The sequence below is a fragment of the Muntiacus reevesi genome, chromosome 11 (genome assembly GCF_963930625.1).
Source record: "Muntiacus reevesi chromosome 11, mMunRee1.1, whole genome shotgun sequence".
NCBI classification, from domain to species: Eukaryota; Metazoa; Chordata; class Mammalia; order Artiodactyla; family Cervidae; genus Muntiacus; species Muntiacus reevesi.
Genome location: NC_089259.1, coordinates 67,775,292 through 67,795,567, shown reverse-complemented (window position 1 = coordinate 67,795,567; position 20,276 = coordinate 67,775,292). Strand labels below are relative to the sequence as shown.

The following is a 20,276-nucleotide window of genomic DNA, read 5'->3' as shown; positions in this document are numbered from 1 at the left end:
TGTGCAGCATGTGAGATCTTAGTTCCCTGATCAGGGGTTGAACCTGAGCCGCCTACACTGGAAGCACAGAGTCTTAACCACTGGACCAGCAGGGAAGTCCCCAGAGTCCATACTTATAACCATGACAACATCCTGCCTGGAGATTTGCCTCCAGTAGCATCTACCTACTTTGGCCTTGATCACACAGCTAGTTGATGGCCAGGCCAAGGCTACTGCTGTCCTCCCTCCAGTGACAGCTGTGCCTCAATAGGTCCTGTCAATCATAACCTGCATAACAAAGCCTCCCTGGGCCTCAGGACAAGTCTAACCACCTGAAAAGAATGGGCATGTTCACTGATGAACTAGCTCTTCATAGGAACCCAGGTCAAGAGGCCACCTTCAGAAGCAAGACAGGTTGGAAGCCCTCAAGGAGGAGGAAGCAACCACTGGGAAACCTTCAGGGACACTCTTGCTTTATACTGAAGGTCCACCTGCTACCTACCACAAGATTCTTAAATGTAACCAACAGTCTACTGTAAAACTAGAAAGCTGATCTCATTGAAGAGGATGTTTACATTTCACTGATCTTGGATTTTAATTAATTTTCCATTACCATTTATTTAAACATCAAAATATGAGCACATGCCAGAGCTCCATGGTCCCAGAAATGGATGGGCAGTGAAAGAAAGAAACACACAGCCTGTCTTCTGTAGAGATGTTCCCAGAAGAAGGTCCTTCCTAGTTAGTTTAACACTATGTAACACAGCCAGCATTTCAGCAAAGCAAGTCAAAAACACTTCAACATATTTACACCATATGTTGGGTGTTTTATGGGCCACATGACAAATGGACTCTTAAATCATCCTGCAAAGTAAACATTCATTAATCTTTACAGACCTGTACAAATTGGAATAAAAGCTTCTATGCTTCTATATTCAGATTTTCTCTGGTAGGAAAAAATATCATTGAAGACTTTTGTAGAAAATGAATAAACATGCACAGTAATTTTCTTCCAAGCATCTCTTCCATTTTCATATATGAAAATGTACTCAGGCACTAAATGTGTTATATAGACACTTTCACTGAGAAACTTGGTGTCTGACTTACCTATTGGATTTCTATTGAAGAACAATACCGGGGCTCTCAAAATGGTCTCCAACATTTTGTTGTGCAAAGTTTGTGAAGAATTAACAAGGACGTAGAATATCAACAGAGACCTTGTGATGCCAAGAAGGACGGTAGATACAGTTAAACCTGAAATAAAGAAATAACACTCAGCACAAGATCTCTGCCTTATCCTCAATGATGCTAAAGGATGGCAGACAGTTTACAAAGATTAGTTCAGTTCAGTTTAGTCGCTCAGTCCTGTATGACTCTTTGTGACCCCATGGACTGCAGCATGCCAGGCTTCCCTGTCCATCACCAATTCCCAGAGCTTGCTCAAACTCATGTCCATAGAGTCAGTGATGCCATTCAACCATCTCATCCTCTGTTGTCACCTTCTCCTCCCACCTTCAATCCTTCCCAGCATCAGGGTCTTTTCTAATAAGTCAGTTCTTCACATCAGGTGGCCAAAGTATTGGAGTTTCAGCTTCAGCATCAGCCCTTCCAATGAATATTCAGGACTGATTTCCTTCAGGATGGACTGGTTGGATCTCCTTGCAGTCCAAGGGACTCTCAGGAGTCTTCTCCAACACCACAGTTCAAAAGCATCAATTCTTTGGCACTCAGCTTTCTTTATAGGCCAAGTCTCACATCCATACATGGCTACTGGAAAAACCATAGCTTTGACTAGACGGACCTTTGTTGGCAAAGTAATGTCTCTGCTTTTTAGAATGCTGTCTAGATTGGTCATAACTTTTCCTCCAAGGAGCAAGTGTCTTTTAATTTCATGGCTGCAGCCACCATCTGCAGTGATTTTGGAGCCCCCCAAAATAAAGTCTGCCACTGTTTCCATTGCTTGCCCATCTATTTGCCATGAAGTGATGGGACCAGATGCCATGATCTTAGTTTTCTGAATGCTGAGTTTTAAACCAACATTTTCACTCTCCTCTTTCACTTTCATCAAGCAGCTCTTTAGTTCTTCTTTGCTTTCTGCCATAAGGGTGGTGCCATCTGCTATCTGAGGTTATTGATATTTCTCCTGGAAATCTTGATTCCAGCTTGTGCTTCATCCAGCCCAGCATTTCTCATGATGTATTCGGCATATAAGTTAAATAAGCAGGGTGACAATATACAGTCTTGATGTACTCCTATTGATGTATTGTGTATTTTATTCTATAAATAAAATTTATATATAGAAACTTACATATATAGAATAAATAAATTTTATATGTGTAAATATATATAAAGTAGATTCTGTAAGAGTTTAATGCTTTCACACAAATACATTTATAAAGAAGAATATAGAAATCAATGTTTTCCTCTCACTAAATAGCAACATGAGGGGAGGGAATCATGTGTAAACTATAGTTTCATTTTAGGCTTTCCTGATTCAATTACAAGTTCTAAAAAATTTTCACAAGATTGATAATCATAAAAAGCAGTTGATCTTCCTTTTTCCGCATTTCAAATTTCACTATTTACTTCATGTCCTGTAATCTAAAACTGAGGCCTGCTCTGGTACCAGCATGTAAATTAAGAGGGAACAGGATAAATGATTTACCATTTCCTTATGATTTACAAGGAAATTTACTTCCATGTAAACTAGCTTCTTAAGAACCTATATATAGCATAGGGATTTCTAGTCAATGCTCTGTGGTGACCTAAATGGGAAGGAAATCTAAAAAAGAGAGAGGATATGTTTATAATTGGTTCACTTCGCTGTACAACAGAAACAAACATAACATTGGAGATCAAGCATACTGTAATAAAATTTAAAATATTAAAAATAAAGTAGCTACTTCTATGCCCAAGTAGCTTTAAAGAGTATGAAAAGACCATGTTAAGTTGCAAGTGGACAATCTCTTTAAATAATTGAATTGCAAGACACTACAAATTATATTATGACATGAGATAATTATTCTAAACAAGCAACTAATCCCTAAGTGTTTTGTAGAAGCTCAAAGCATTTGCAAATAAAGGTAATCATTTAAATTTGCTTTATTAATGACATAAATGAACACTACTATGCATCTAAAAATTAAAACAGCCCTCCAAACATCTCATCAATTCACAATGCTAAATAGAGTTGGGATAAATTCTGTAATAAATACTTCATCAAGCATTTTTTTTTTTTCATTCAGCTGACCAGTGTTATTTAAATTCTGAAAGCTGCTCAAATTCCTGAATTCTATCAATAGGGATTTAGTCCACCACTCTATATGAATGTGTAACAGAATCCCTTCTTTTTCCTTAAACCCTCCTTGTCCACCAATTCAGAAGGTAAACAACTGGTGGATTCAAGTTTCTTAGCAAGTGATCAACTAAATAAATACCAAATTTCAAGGAATGGGATTTTATATTAACTCACTCTTTTATAGAAAACTTGTACAAATATGTCCTATGAGGATATTTAAGTTTTTATTTAGCTATTTTTTTAAAAATTATTATTGGGATATAGTTGTTTTATAATGTTGTGTTAGCTTCTGTTGTACAAGGAAGTGAATCAGCTCTATATTTACATATAACACCTCCCTCTTGGACCTCCCTCCCCTGCACCCCTCTAGTCATCACAGAGCACAGAGCTGAGCTCCCTGTGCTATACAGCAGCTTCCAACTAGCTATCTGTTTTACACATGGTAGTGTATATATGTCAGTCCTAATCTCCCAATTCATCTTCCTCACCTCCACACCCCTTGCTGTGTTCACACACCTATTCTCTACACCTACGACTCTATTCCTGCCCTGCAAATAGGTTTATCTATACTATTTCTCTAGATTCCTATATATGCATTAATATAACCTTTTTTTATTTGTTTTTCTCTTTCTGACTTACTTTACTGTGTATGATAGACTCTAGGTCCATCCATGTCTCTACAAATGACCCAATTTCGTTCATTTCTATGGATGAGTAATAATCCAGTGTACATATGTACCATAAAAGAGATGCAAAGACAACCCCGAGAATGGGAGAAAATAACTTCAAATTAAGCAACTGACCTTGGAAGAAACCAACCTAGAGAGCATATTAAAAACCAGCGACATTACTTTGCCAACAAAGGTCCATCTAGTCAAAGCTATGCTTTTTCCAGTAGTCATGTATTGATATGAGAGTTGGACTATAAAAAAACTGAGCACTGAAGAATTGATGCTTTTGAACTGTGGTGTTGGAGAAGACTCTTGAGAGTCCCTTGGACTACAAGGAGATCCAACCAGTTCATCCTAAAGGAAATAAGTCCTGAATATCCATAGGAAGGGCTGATGCTGAAGCTGAAACTCCAATACTTTGGCCACTTGATTTGAAGAACTTACTCATTTGAAAAGACCCTGATGCTGGGAAAGATTGAAAGTGGGAGGAGAAGGAGATGACAGAGGATGTGATAGTTGGATGGCATCACCAACCCAATGGACATGAGTTTGAGTAAGCTCTGAGAGTTAGTGATGCACCTTGCTGGTAGCTCAAACGGTAAAGCAGTAAAGCCTACAATGTGGGAGATCCGGGTTCAATTCCTGGGTTGGGAAGATCTCCTGGAGAAGGAAATGGCAACCCACTCCAGTATTCTTGCCTGGAAAATCCCATGGATGGAAGAGCCTGGTAGGCTACAGTCCATGGGGTTGCAAAGAGTAGGACACAATTGCACAACTTTACTTTCACTTTCACTTTTTCTGGGAGTTTGTGATGGACAGGGAAAGCCTGGCGTGCTGTAGTAGTCCATGGGGTCGCAAAGAATCAGACACAACTGAGCAACTGAACTGAACTGAAGCAACTGACTGGGGTCTCCACAATACACAAATAGCTCATGCAGCCCAATATTTAAAAAAAAAAAAAAAAACACAACCCAATCAAAAAATGGACAAGAGATCTAAACAGACATTTCTCCAAAGAAGACATACAGTTGGCCAAGTGGCACATGAAAAGACATTCAACATCACTATTACAGAAATGCAGATCAAAAGTACAATAAGGTATCACCTCACACTAGTCAGAATGACCATCATCAAAAAATATACAAACAATAAATGCTAGAGAGGGTGTGGAGAAAAGGGAACCCTTTGGGACTGTTGGCAGGAACATAAATTGATACAGCCGCTATGGAGAACAATGTGGAGGTTCCTCAAAACCTCCTAAAACCTATTCCTAAAAACAGAAATACTGTATGACCCAGCAGTCCCACTACTGGGCAGATACCCTGAGAAAACCATAATTCAAAAAGACATATGCACCCCAATGTTCACAGCAGCACTATTTACAAAAGTCAGGACATGGAAGCGACCTAAATGTCCATCAACAGATGAATGGATAAAGAAGGTATTTAAAATTTTAGCTGAAGATATCCTTTAAATAGCATATAATGCTGTATCTATTCTAAACCCCCTTGTGAATAGAGAGTCATGTTAATATAAGTCCAGCAAGCCATATGTTAAACTAATCACATAATTCGGGAGGAGATAACACTGATCTCAAAGTAAGAAAGAGAAGGAATCTAATCCCAGACACTGGATTTCCCCTACTTAGCTTCTCAAACAATTAGTGAAGCCCAAGAAATGAGCAGCGTGGTGAAGGGGAGCTTTGCATACCTGGGAGGGAATAATGCTTTTATCTGCGACCCATGCTGCCAGAGGATTTCATCCAAGATCAATAAAAGTCAAGGTTTATTCAGACAGAATTGGATCAAGGTGAACCACAGGGTGGGGATCCATCTCTAATCCCCTCCCCATTCATATAATGACATAAAATTTAGCAAAAGTGACCTATGAGAATAGACAATAGCAATATATTTCCAGTGGCTGATTTTCTGAAGGTGCAATCCTAGTTTAACTACCAAAATCCAGTACACAGCAAATTAAGAGTCTTCATTCAATCTCTTTTCTTCTAGTAGATCTTTAAAATAATCATTCTAATTAACTCACAGAGTAAATGCAACTCAGACACTTAAACTGTTAAGACATTACTGAATTATTCTGGAAGCCCTTGTTGCTCACACGGACTCATTGTAAGTATCTTAAACTCTGGTATAAAAGAGCAGATGACTCAACTTTACCTGAATAAACTCCTAAGAACCAGTTCAGAACAAGCATCACATCGACATCTTTTACTAAAGCCCCAGAATACAGGTTACTTTGTACATTTGCCCTAGGGAAGAAAAAATATTATACTATACATATACATAGAATTAACACAAATATAAAAAAAAAATTACCTCAATTCAAGAAATACATTTATGCTGGAAAGTGTTTCCCAACTCACAAGACCCTGTGGGGTCTCTGTTAAATATTTTAATCATGACTTTCAGTTCTCAAAATTGTCTATGAAGACAGACTTAGAAAATGAACTTATGGTTGCTAAGTTCATTTTAGCTTCCCCTCTAACTATGGGGAAATATAGTTAGAGAGTTTGGAATGGTCATGCACAAACTGCTATATTTAAAATAGATAACCAACAAGGACTTATTGTGTAGCACATGGAACTCTGCTCAGTGTCATGTGGCAGCCTGGATGGGAGGGGTTTTGGGAGAGAATGGATACACATATATGTATGGTTGAGTCTCTTCGCTGTTCACCTGAACATTGTTAATATCACAACAGTGTTAATCAGCTATACCTCAATACAAAATTAAAAGTTCTAAAAAAAGAAAAAAAGTTGTCTGTGAAGAAGCTGCTAAAAGGAGGGACATGGGGAGAGACAACCAGGGAATCATATTCCATCCGCAAGAAGTTTAATTTTAATTCAGGGAAACTACGTGAGGGTCAGAAGAGGAGGCTGAACAAGCCTCACTTCTCTCCGACTCTGTGGGAAAGTAAGGTTCGTGTAGATTTCACAGCACTTTGGGTCAGACCAGGAATCACTCACCAGTCTGTAAGCCACCAGTCCTGCAGGGCGTAGGTGACCTGGAGCAGGAAACACAGTCACTCAGACACTGACGTCACTGAGCCACACCCCGCTCACAGGGTGGGGGAGGGGAAGGCTCCAGAACAAAGGACCATGGAGCAGGTCCTTCTGACTCAGATCTGCACCAAACCCCACATCCCAGATGACCACAGGGGAGGGCATGTTTCATTTGAAAATCTTTAAAACATATCCTCTTTTCCCTAGAAAATTTTGCTCCCACAGATAATGTATTTCAATGCAAATCCAAGTGAACCTCAAAATGCAATAATAGCAGTACAAATATTGGGATTTTTCAAAGGAAAAATCTTGACAGGTACTATGATGGTCAGTTTTCTGTGTCAGCTTGGCCAGGACAGTCTCCAGTGATTCAACGAAACACTCGACTAGATGTTGCTGTGAAGGTATTTTGTGGATGTGGTTCACGTCCATCATCAGAACTTAAGTAGAGGAGATCACCCTTAACACTGTGGTGGCCTCATCAAGTCAGACAAAGGCCTGAGAGCAAAACCTGAGGCTTCCTGGAGGAGGAAGAAATTCTGCCTCAAGACAGCAGGGACAACTCCTGCCTGAGGTTCCAGCCCTCAGGCCTGCCTTTCTGATTTCACATTCAACCAGCTAGATCCCAAAACATCATAAGTCAATTCTTTGAGATAAATCTCTTAACACACATTTAAAAATAATTATAAAATACAATATAAATAGTATGTAAACATCAAACTAAGAGCACAAGCCAAAATAAAAGCCCTTATGTACCTGAGCTGCCAAGTTTACTAGAATAAGGAAGATGATGACAGGCCAGTCAGCACCAGCTGTGAAATAATTCTCATAGGTCTTAAAACCAACTTTTCCTTCCAAATGGTCCTCTAGAGGTAGTGTAACCTGTATATTCTCAGTCTAAAAGGGAAAAATGGCAGTGAGAGATGAAATTTTGTAAGAGATGAAATTTTAAACAATGAGCCCCAAATTTCAAGAGTTCGACAATGCCCTCCACTGCAAAGCTGTGGGGAAACAGATATATCTCATACACTGGTAGAAGTGCAACATGACCATCTCCTACGGAGAAGGGAGTGGGAATATCTGGCCAAACCACATATGCATTTACCCCTGGACCTAGCCATTCCACTCCTAGGAATTTATTAGAAATAGAGAAACATCATTTTCATGAGGTAATTCACTGTTGGGTGACTTTGCTTAAAAGCATAATATCTGAATCTATTTGGTTACTAAATTTCAGAGAGTGATTCTTGAGTGTGGAATGTGAGGGACCAATCCGAACACTTATCAGAATCATCCAGGCTCTTGGGTTTGGATATAAAAGAATATCTGTGCTGTTTTTAAGGGAGATCTAGTGCATTTTTGCCTTTTTGACTGGAGGACTTAAAATGCATTATAGAGTCACTGGAGCCCCGGATATCCTTGGCTCTATGCTGGCCAATGGAATTCAAGATCAATAAGATGTGGGTCTCGGTCTTGACTGGTAAGAAAGGAGAATGGGAACTAACTCCAAAGTGTCTACCATGTATCAGGTCCTTTGAATACGTTACCTCTGAGTTATGATAAACCTTCTGACAATGAGGCAAAATAATATTATCAGTCGCCTGCAGTGCTAGAACATTCCAACATGTAGGGAAAGTAGCCAATTTAATGTAATCACAGCAGGACTCAGTTTAAGGGGGTCTTAACAATAAGCCCCTGGATGCATAAGGGAAGCCAGGGGCCATCAAAGCAAGTAGTATGTAACTAAGGTAAACTGAAGAGTTCTCACTCAGTGTGAGCCACATATACCCAGAAATTCACAGCAGTGCACCCACCCCTGATCTCCACTAAGATCCTCCATCCTACACTCAAAGGAGAACCTCAAGCAGGCTTTCTTCCTTCATGCTCTTCTAACTCTAGCAATTCCATGGAACAAGACTTTTTAAACCTTAGAGTCTACTTTGGGACAAATAAAGATGTCATGAGTAAAGCAGACTGAAGGTCCACAAGGCCACCAACTGCAGACAGACCCAGGTACACTGTAGAAGGAGAAACTCACATCTTGGTCTTCTGGAGCCGCATCTTTCAATGAGGGTCTGGGAGACTGGAGAGACTGACCCAAAGACTCGGAGATCAGAGTGGGAGTTCCTGGACCTGGAGATAGTTCAGGCTTCTCATTCCCCTTCTCAAAAAAGGAAAAAATGTCTACCCCAGATTTCAGGAACTCAGAGTAAGTCCCCCTTTTCACTGTTTTGCCCTGAAATTTAAAAAAAAAAAAATTGAGAGGAATTAATTTATATTTGATAATATTAAACCAACTTAAATACTAATTTAAAAAAAAGTTATCTGGTTTTAAATTACGCTTTTTGAAAAAAAAAAAAAATCCCTGGGTCTAGAATACTTGCTGAGAAATCTAATTCAGTCAACTCGACACAGAACTGAGCATTGTGTTCTCTGCCAAACCCTGTGTTAGGTGGTGGACTATGTGAAACAAATATGGTATCATCTGTTAAAAATGGAGGCCCTTTGACATAAGTACCCTGGGAACTTAGGGAAGCAAGAAACACAGAAGTTGGTGTGAAGATTGGCACAATCTTTTTAGACAACATAGGAATTGAGAGAAGCCTCATGTGACAAGCAGAATTTTAAAAAACAGTCAACTGGGAAAAATATTCCAGGAAAGAAAGTTAAACTTGCCCCAGAGGTGGGCACAAGCACTTCTACATAGGTAAGGGTCACTCAGCAAATCTTCACTGACCACTGTCATAGTATCATGTGTCCCACTGGGATAAGACATGTAGGAACCAGCCCTGGACAGAGAACCTACAAGATGCATCTTCATGATCTGTCCAACTGCCCCACACACTCAGGAAGTTCCCAACTGAAAATTCAATATTCCACCTGTTCAACTAGTTAAATGAGGAGGTCATGAGTCTCTAAATCCTTGGCAGCCTGTGTCCACAAACCAAAATCTAAGCCAGAATCAAGGCACTCAGATCCAAGAAAATACTTACGACCAACCAACCACGTGCAACCAACAAGGCTTCCCCAAATCAGGCAACTGCTTAAGCTACAGCCAATCTAATCATGTTCTTTGAAAATGTGTGACATATCCTTGCACAGGTTCCCTCCCTTCCAAAATCATATAAAATAATGTGCAGATGTTTTCATTATCTTCTGACCTTATGAAATAAGACTCAGCTGATTCACTCAGTGGCAAATAAAACACTAGTGAAAAAACCCCAGGATGCGAAACTCATCAAATGAGAGCAGCTCTGGTTGAGGCAGGTCAGGTGGAAGAAGGTGGCCCAAGATCCTCACTGTGACCCCTCTCACCCTATTCCCTGAGGTGAGCCACGGGGAGAAACCCAGTGAAGCCTTTGGGTAGCATATGATACTGCAGAACTAGAAAGTTATACAGGATATAGTGTGGCTTGTTCCTCTTGGGAGGTGAAATTTACACACTTCTTTAATGAAATCACCACTCACTACTTCATATCTAATATGTACAATGAAATGACTAGTGGTACAAAGACAACAATTTCACCCAGCAGCCAAGCACTGGCAATTCCAAGAGGACAAGAGGGCAGCCATACCCTCTCTGCTGTGAGAGAGGGACCAGACAAACAGTGAGGATGGACCCCAACTCATCCAGGAGTGTCTCCAGTGGACAAATAGTTGTTTTGTTAGTACTAAATTGGGAGTAGTGTTCTCAAAGGAGGCCATAAGGGGCCCCAAAACATCTTGGGACTGGCTAAATAGGTTATTCTTTGCTCATAACACTGTCAACACTGGGTTTGCACTCTAGAATCACCCCCTCTGAACATGAAATCAACTGCTCTCAACCTTGAAAACCTTAGCCCGCCTAGAAGAATGAAAAAGAGTCGACACATGGAACTGCTTCTAGAGAGAGAGAAGTTCTGCATTTTAATAATCTTTCTTAGAGCAAAATTTCATTTCATAAGTCAGGGATCTGACCAAGAGCCCGTGGAACAGGCAGGAGTTAACAACAGAAGTGCTGAGGCCCAGAGGCAAACGAGCCAAGGAGTAAAGCATCAAACTACCACCAAGTCTGCAAACTTCTCATTACTCTCCACCCCATCCCTAGTCATGCTAGGAACTGTGGACTGGATGGTGGCTTCTCCTCAAAAAGATAAGTTCCAACATGATACCTGTGAATATGACCTTATTTGGAAACAGGGTCTTTGCAGATGTAATCAAGTTAAGATGAGGACACACTGGAGCAGGGTGACCCTACATCCACCTGATGTAAGGGTCTGATGTCCCTATGAGAAGAGACTCGGACATGGGGACAATGGCCATGTGACATCAGAAGCAGAGACCACAGCACTGTAGCTGGAAGCCAAGGAACACAAGGAAGGCAGGTGAACACCAGAGACTGGAGGGAAGGATTCTCCCCTGGAGCCTTCAGGGAGAGCACGGCCCTGCCAGTACCTGGATTTGGGATCGGTAGTCTGCAGAACAGGGATACAATAAATTTCTGTTGTTTAAAGTCACCCAGCTTTGTGACGGCAGCTCTAGAAACTGATACTCTAGCATGAGCCCACACTTCTGTCTTCTCAGCTTTACTAAGCCTTGTAACTGCTTCTGCTGTCGCCCTTCCAGTGACCATCAGAGGATTCTCTTAACTCCCACATCAGACCACATCTCTCCTCTGCTCTGGACCCTTCAAGGCTTCCATCCCACTTCTGGTCTCCTGCCCACTGCTTGGAGACCAGCTCCCTCTCGTCCTCTCTTCACTTCCCTCAGACACTCTGGTCTTCCTGCCGTTCCTCCAACCTGCCAAGTCGCTCCTTCCTTAGGACTCCTTACCTCAGACCCCCTCCCCCAGGTGACTGTGTGGCCCCCATCTTCATGTTGCTCAGACCCTGTGAGGCACCAGCTCCTCAGGGAAGGAGACAGGATGTCACCTTCTTTGTCACATCCTCCCCATAAGAACAGGAGCCCCATGAACACAGGGCCTTGTCCTCCTGCTGCACAGGCTCCCACATGTATCAGGCACATAGAGACCTGGGCAGGGAGACCAGCAACTGGAGACACCAGCAGAGAGGACGTCTCTGACCCGGGTACTCGGATACCCAACCTCGCTTCTGGTGTTAATGGAAGATACTCTTTAGACAACCTGCACATGATAATCGCAGGGGTACAAACAGGTCTTAGCATCTCTAACATCTAAGTAATACACTTTGACTTAAGTCATGGAAGAGGAAAATAAAAAGTTCTAAATAAAGTTGCATCATTATCCTTAACAGATTTCATCAGAACAGTGATAATTCAATAACCCTGTGTTTGCACTTTTATACACTTTAGGGTTTATGTGGCTTACAGCATAGTAGTTACATTTCTATAGGTCTTTGGATTCATTCCCCAAGGCATGAACACCAACTCTTAGAAGAAGAGGGCAAAAAACTGAGGGAGAAGAGGGCACTTACCATGAATCCAAGGAGAGTGACCTGCAGAGAGGTCTGTCCTTGAACACACCTGAGTGCTAACAATTCCCCAGACTTCTAGAAATTACTTACATCTCTCAGTATCAGAATCTGACTTGCATCTTTCAGGTACTGCAGCTGATGAGTCACTAAGATTATGATCTTCTCCTTCAAGGCCTGATGAATACAACTACAAATGTAAAAGGTACAGAATACAAAAGCACATTAATGCGGGTGCTTCAAACTGGAAACTTGTATTTTGAAAACAGTGAGGCAAAGACCACACAGCAGTCAAAGATCTTTAGTTTAAAAACCAAATCAATAATACAAATTAAACAAAAATCAATTAATCTGACTAGGTTCTTAAATTTATCAGCAGCAAGCTTGAACCTAGCTCTGCTTAAAAATTCTAAAAAAGAGTCCAGTGAAGGAGGCACCAACAGCTAAGTACTTTTTTCCCCTAAAATTCAGTTTAACAATTATTTACATGTTTCATAAAGAAAAACAACTGAGTAAAACTGAGATTCCAAAATTTGACTGAACTAAAAGACTATCTTATTGCTATGTGAGAATTGGAGGAGAGGAATCTATGTAATATAAAACTGTGTACATTCTTAGATAGCTTTTTAGGTTATTATTTATAATTAATGATGCAAATATTAGCAACAAAAATTAATAGATTCTTTAATAGCACCTTTGTCAGAGTGTGTTTTCTAGATACTTCTTCCTAAATAATATTAAACAGAAATTGAATGCCAGCATGGCCTCCATCATTCTCTACAACATTCTCAGTCCAATCCAGGAAGCAAGTCTTCTTTCATTAGGACTGAACACCTTTCAAATATGAAAATAACAGAACAGAATCCAAGTGACCCAAATCACAGTGGAAATAACCCAATGGCTCAAAGATGTCAATTCTCTGTAGTCAAGACACCCCTCACTATTTAACCTTAAATTTTTTTCACAGTAAAAAACAAAACCAAACAAAAACTGCTCCTACATTTTGAATGCGATCCTCTAGGAACTCAGCCCCAGTCTCACCCACAGGGTCCACAACCCTCCAGGGAAGCGAGTGGCCAGGTCTGGGGCCCTGCTGACCATGGGCAGGGCTCCAGGCATGAACTCTGGGAGTCCGAGACCCTCACAGAGCAAATCTAAGGAACCTGGGCCACAGCTCAGCTGAGTGAGTCAGGTGCAGAGTCTGGAGGCAGCAGACAGCAGCTCAGTCCCTCTCATGAACCTGACAACGTCGAATGACTAAACCTCAGCTTCTTCATCTCAAAACAAGGCCAGTGACAACCCATCCACACATTCTGAGAAACCAAACCACCAGTTCGCTCAGTAAATGTCAGCCCCCTTCCCCACTCCTCCCTAACCATGAGCAGTCCTGTGCTTTGGACTCAGGATAGAAAAGTCCCAAGGGGACACTCTGGACACTGGGTCTGTGATCAGAAACCAGACTCCGGGAGGTAGACACAAACACCATCGCTTCGTTAAGTCCAAAATGATTCATTTTTTACCTTTTGACATGTCAGTCCATGACATGTCCTCTGAAGGAAAAGCAAGGGGAGCTGCTGTCTTACATGTGGAGACACGGGAGCTCTGAGACTCTCTGGGGAAACATCCTAAAAGAAGACATGGCAGGTGCAGGGTTCCTGGGACAGAACATGCTGGGCTGAGGAATCTTCCTGCATTCACAGCTTATGCGGGGTGGGGGACTCATAAATGGTCAAGTGCACCCACTGAGGGCTGTGGGAAGACAGAGGGCATGGGCGCCCCCTGGAGCAGTGGGAGGGAACAGCAGGGCTGGTCTTCCACCTTCTGTGTCCTGGCACACTGCTCCCTGGCTCTGGGACACAGGGACCAGTACGTACAGACCGACAGGGCTCAGAAAGGATCCCCACAAAGTCAGCTTGGCTGGATACCGAATGGGTGTGGGGATGAGCTGCAAAGGCTGATGGGGCAGACAGGAAAGAAGCCTGTTCTCTGTCTGAGGACTTAGAGCTGCATCCTGAATGTGGGACTGGGGCACGGTCTGAGAAGGGCTGAAGAAGGAGGGTGAGGTGTGTAAATAGAAGCATGGGAATCTGATCAGGACAGACCTTAAGAGCTGATGATGCAGGAGGCAGGGGTCTGGGATGTGGGGTTGAAACACATTGAGATCCATAGCATGATCCCCATGGCATGACAAGACTGCAACAGGTCACCTAAATCCTTTCGCCTTCTATAGGTGATAGAACCCACTTAGTGTTCACAGAGTATAGATGCAAACCTCACAAACCTTAATAACCTTGGATATAGATTCATGACTGAAGGAATAGGTTAATGGCAAAGTAGAAGTATGATTCATTAACTTATAACACAAAGCACTTCTCATTACTAAGCTCCCACATGACTACTATCTCTCACAGCATATCATCCAGCTGTCTAACTTGAGAACACTCTCCAGTTGCTGCTGAGTGGTTTTCTAAATTGCTTTCATGCTCTCTGCTTTAAGTCACCCTAGACAAAGTGGTTCTGATTAGCAAACAACAATCTTAACCTTGCTTCTATCAAGTATATATCCAGAGTGGTGCACCCAAAATATTTGAGAGGATTTTATAAATATCACCTGTGTTCAAAAAAGAACTCAGGAGAACATCTGTGATCAGCACACTGTACTTGACACCAAAATGCCTTGCTCTCCTCTCCCTGTGACATGGATGCAATGATCAGCAGAGTCTGTTCCTGCCCTGATGGAGAACTTGGGCAGATACACACAAGACGGGGTGACACACATTTGTGAGCTCAGGGTGGGGTGCTGGGAAGAAAGAGACTGAGATACTCATGATGCCAGGAGGGTGGGGATGGGGAATCCCTGTCACAGCACTAGCTCCTGTCTCTGAACTCATGACAAGACACAAGGCACTTCTCTAAGGGAAAACTCATCAAGTCAGTAATAGGAGAGGGTGGGAAAGGGAGGTCAGATCAGAGAGCTGGAGACCATGCCATGTGTTAGCAGTCCTGCTCTCTAGTGTTCTCAAATATTCAGTGCTACTATGCAGGTTTGTGTGCATGTGTGTTACAATATACCGAACATGAAATTTACCATTTTAATCATACAGCCAGATAGTGGCATTAAGTACATTCGTATTGTTGTGCAGCCATCACCAGCATCCATCTCTATGACACTTTCATCACCCCAACACTAGGCACGTCTTACATCTGGGCAATTTCTGCCAAAGTCTAACAACCCCTGCTTAGTGGATGTGGAATCCCAGCTCCTCGTGTCCAGAGCTCAGAGCTCCTCACATACCTGCTGATTCTGCTGAAGTCCGTTTACTTTGCTATTCTGGGCCTGCTATACACCAATCATCTCCCCCCTCTAATTCATATGTCACCTTAGTTATTAGCACCTACCTTAGAAGTTGGTGACAGGGATCATAAAGAAGTAACCACTACCCTTAAATACACTACACCTAGTCTGTTCTGACTGGTGTGCTTAGATGAAGAGGAGTCTAAGACATAAGGATATGGACACAGGAATGTAAATCAATGAAGTTAGAACACACCCCCCCACCATCCACAAAATAAACTAAAAATGGCTTAAAGACTTAATCATAAGATGTGACACCATAAAACTCCTAGAAGAGATTAAAGGCAAAATATTCTCTGACATAAATTATAGCAATGTTTTCTTAGGTCAACTTTCTAAGGCAATAGAAATATAAACAAAAATATACAAATGGTGGCTGCCCTGGTGGCTCAGTGGTAAGGAATCCACCTGCCAGTGCAGGAGACACAGGATCTTTCCTGGTCCCAGAAGATCCCACACGTGCAGAGCAACTAAACCCATGAACCACAACTACTGAGCCTGAGCTCAGGAGTCCAGGAGCTGCAACCACTGAGCCCACATGTCCTAGAGCCTGTGCTCTGCAACAAGAGAAAAACAAAGTAAAGAAATTTAAGTCACTCAGTCATGTCCAACTCTTTGCAACCCCATGAACTGTAGCCTACCAGGCTTCTCCATCCGTGGGATTTTCTAGGCAAGAATAATGGAGTGGGTTGTCATTTCCTTCTCCAGGGGATCTTTCCAACCCAGGGATTGAAACTGGGTCTCCCATGTTGTAGGCAGATGCTTTACCATCTGAGCCACCAGGGAAGTCCAATGAGAAGTCCACACACCACAACTAGAGTAGCCCCTGCTCGTCACAACTAGAGAAAAACCATCACAGCAACAAAGACCCAGTACAGCCACAAATAATTATTCTTTTAATTAAAAAAAACAAACAAATGGGACCTAATCAAATTTACAAGGTTTTGCACAGCAAAGGAAACCATAAACACAATGAAGAGACAACCCACAGCTGGGAAAAAATATTTGCAAATGATGTGACCAACAAAGGCTTAATTTCTAAAATATACAAACAGCTCATACAACTCAACAAGGAGATCTATGCGGGGAGCCAGCCTGCTCAAGGCCCAAATAGGCCCTGGGAAAAGGCCTTGAAAGAGGCCATTCTCTGTCCCGCCACCCCATGATAAAGTAGTAAAATATTTGCTGGGCCTCCTTTGTTCTTCCTTGAGAAAAACGTAGTAGTGACCTTCACTTAGTAGTTTATTTTGGGAATGCCAAAAACAAGATGTAAGCTTCTGCAATCACTTAAAACAAAGAATTGTATTGATGTGACAAGCACCAAATGGCATTTTTTATGAATTATGTTTTCTGCTTGTACTAGTATAAAGGTAGCTGTTCTACTCAATAAAATCGCTGACTTGCCTAAAGAGCATTCAGCCCTCTCGACCCCATCATTTACTATCATCTTTTTTTCTCAGGCTTCCGTGTGGTTGTGGTCGGGACTTGTTCATTTTGCCGGCTGGTCCCGGCAGATCTAATTTAAAAAAAAATGGGCAGAAGAACTAAACAGACATTTTTCCAAAGGACACATAGAGATGGCCAATAGGCATATGAAAAGGAGCCCACCACTGTGAATTATCAAAGAAATGCAAATCAAAACTACAATCGCCTCACACCAGTTAGAATCAGTTCAGTTCAGTTGCTCAGTCGTGTCCGACTCTTTACGACCCCATAGACTGCAGCACACCAGGCCTCCCTGTCCAGCACCAACTCCTGGAATTTACCCAAACTCATCTCCATTGAGTCGGTGATGCCATCCAACCATCTCATCCTCTGTCATCCCCTTCTCCTCCTGCCCTCAATCTTTCTCAGCATCAGGGTCTTTTCCAATGAGTCAGCTCTTCGCATCAGGTGGCCAAAGTACTGGAGTTTCAGCTTCAACATCAGTCCTTCCAATGAACACCCAGGACAGATCTCCTTTAGGATGGACTGGTTGGATCTCCTTGCAGTCCAAGAGACTCACAAAAGTCCTCTCCAACACCAAAGTTCAAAGGCATCAATTCTTCGGCACTCAGCTTTCTTTATAGTCCAACTCTCACATCCACACACGACTATTGGAAAAACCATAGCCTTGACTAGACAGACCTTTGTTGGCAAAGTAATGTCTCTGCTTTTTAATATGCTATCTAGGTTGGTCATAACTTTCCTTCCAAGGAGTAAGCGTCTTTTAATTTCATGGCTGCAATCACCATCTGCAGTGATTTTGGAGCCCTCAAAAATAAAGTCTGACACTGTTTCCATTGTTTCCCCATCTATTTGCCATGAAGTGATGGGACCAGATGCCATGGTCTTAGTTTTCTGAATGTTGAGCTTTAAGTCAACTTTTTCACTCTCCTCTTTCACTTTCATCAAGAGGCTCTTTAGTTCTTCTTCACTTTCACAAACACCTCACACTAGTTAGAATGGTCAACACTAAAATAGCAATGGTTGAGAGGGTGTGGAGATAAGGGAACCCTCTTACACTACTGCTGAGAATGACAGTTGCTGCAGGCACTATAGAAAACAGCATGGAGGTTCCTCAGAAAACTAAAAATAGAATTACCTTATAATCCAGTAGTCCCACTTATGGACATATACATGCACAAAACTATAAACCAGAAAGACATGTATCCCTATATTCATAGCAGCACTAGTCACAATAGCCAAAACATGGAAACAATGTAATGTTCACAGACAGATGAATGGTTGTGGTACATATAGATAATGTAATACAAAGGTCTGTCTAGTCAAGGCTGTGGTTTTTCCAGTAGTCATGTATGGGTGTGAGAATTGGACTGTAAAGAAAGCCGAGCACTAAAGAATTGATGCTTTTGAACTGTAGTGTAGGAGAAGACTCTTGAGAGTCCCTTGGACCGCAAGGAGATCCAACCAGTCCATCCTAAAAGAGATCAATCCTGGGTGTTCATTGGAAGGACTGATGTTAAAGCTGAAACTCCAATACTTTGGCCACCTGATGCAAACAGCTGACTCATTTGAAAAGACCCTGATGCTGGGAAAGATTGAGGGCAGGAGGAGAAGGGGATGACAGAGGATGAGATGGTTGGAAGGCATCACCAACTCAATGGACATGAATTTGGGTAAACCCCGGGAGTTGGTGCTGGACAGGGAGGCCTGGCATGCTGCAGTTCACAGGGTCACAAAGAGTCAGACACGACTGAGCCACTGAACTGAACTGAACTCAGCCATAAAAAAAGGAAAAAGAATGCCATTTGCAGAAACATGGATGGACCTGGAGATTATTATACTAACTGAAGTAAGTCAGAACAAGTAAGACAAATATCATATGATATCACTTATATGTGTAATCTAAAATATGGCAAAAATTAACCCATTGACAAAACAGAAACAGACTCACAGACATAGTGAATAGATTAATGGCTGTATGGGTGGGAGGAGTGTGGGGGAGGGATGGACTTGGAATTTGGGGTTATCAGATGCAGAGTATTATGTGTATAATGGATAGACAACAAGGTCCTACAGTACAATATAGTGAGCTATACTTAATATTCTGAGATAAACCACAATGGAAAAGAATATTGAAAAGAATGTATGTATGTATGTCACTGAGTAACTTTGCCATGCAAAGAAATTAACACAATAAAGTAAAGCAATTATATTTCAATATGTTTTTTCTTAAAAAGGACAGAGATGGGGGTGCACATAGACAGAAGACAAACCATGTGAGGGCACAGCAAGGTGATGCCACCAGCAGCCAAGGACAGCATTCTCAGCAGAAACCAAACCTGCCCACATATTGAAATTCCAGCCTCCAGAACTGTGAGAAAATTAATTTCTATTCTTTAAGCACTCCATCTGTGACCACTTGCTATAGACTGAATGCTTTTGTCCTCAAAATTCATATATTTAAACCTAATTCCCACTGTGTACTGAAAGTGTAGCCATTGGGAAGTGACAGGTCATGAGGGTGGAGCCCACAAGAATGGGATGAGTGTCCTTATAAAAGGGACTACACGGCTCCCTCATCACTTCCCCTCATGAGGACACAGGAATCGTGCCCTCACCAGACGCTGAATCTGTCAGCACCTGAACTTGGACTTTCCCAGCCTCCAGAATCATGGGGGATAAACTGCTGTTTCTCATGAGCCGCCCAGGCTGTGGTCTCCTGTGAGAGCAGCCTGGATGGACACAGCCCCAGCAAACCAACACAGGACCTGACAGCGAGAATTCCCAAACAGCTGCTCTCTGCCAAACACCCTGCCTCCTCCAGGCGAGGACGTGCCTGTTGTCCTCCTCACAGCCCTGCTTCCTTCTCCCCCTACACCTATACTTCTACTCTTCCTTCAGCAAAAGGACTGGGTCCTCTTCTCAGCCTCCACACACCTGCCCAGCCTGCAGGCCCCAGGGCACTGCCCGCCCAGCCCCGGGCACAGGGAGCTTTCCAACTTCAGTGAAAGCCTCCAGCTGACACTTCCACTTCCACTTAGTATTTCCTACCCTGTGTTGAAACTATCTAAACCTTGAC

The 20,276-nt window shown here is 42.2% G+C and overlaps 1 protein-coding gene across 2 annotated transcripts in view; it reads right to left on the bottom strand.

The window, feature by feature from the left end:
• LOC136144260 (ATP-binding cassette sub-family C member 4-like) overlaps window positions 1-20,276 on the bottom strand; it is a 158,390-nt gene that overhangs the window by 86,520 nt on the left and 51,594 nt on the right. For both annotated transcript variants that reach the window (XM_065902007.1, XM_065902009.1), the window contains 6 exons: window positions 12,490-12,586; window positions 9,006-9,203; window positions 7,724-7,864; window positions 6,932-6,969; window positions 6,123-6,214; window positions 1,087-1,233 (listed from right to left, as the gene is read on the bottom strand). In XM_065902007.1, coding sequence (XP_065758079.1) covers window positions 1,087-1,233; window positions 6,123-6,214; window positions 6,932-6,969; window positions 7,724-7,864; window positions 9,006-9,203; window positions 12,490-12,586 — 713 coding nt within the window. The remainder of the gene's footprint in view (window positions 1-1,086; window positions 1,234-6,122; window positions 6,215-6,931; window positions 6,970-7,723; window positions 7,865-9,005; window positions 9,204-12,489; window positions 12,587-20,276) is intronic.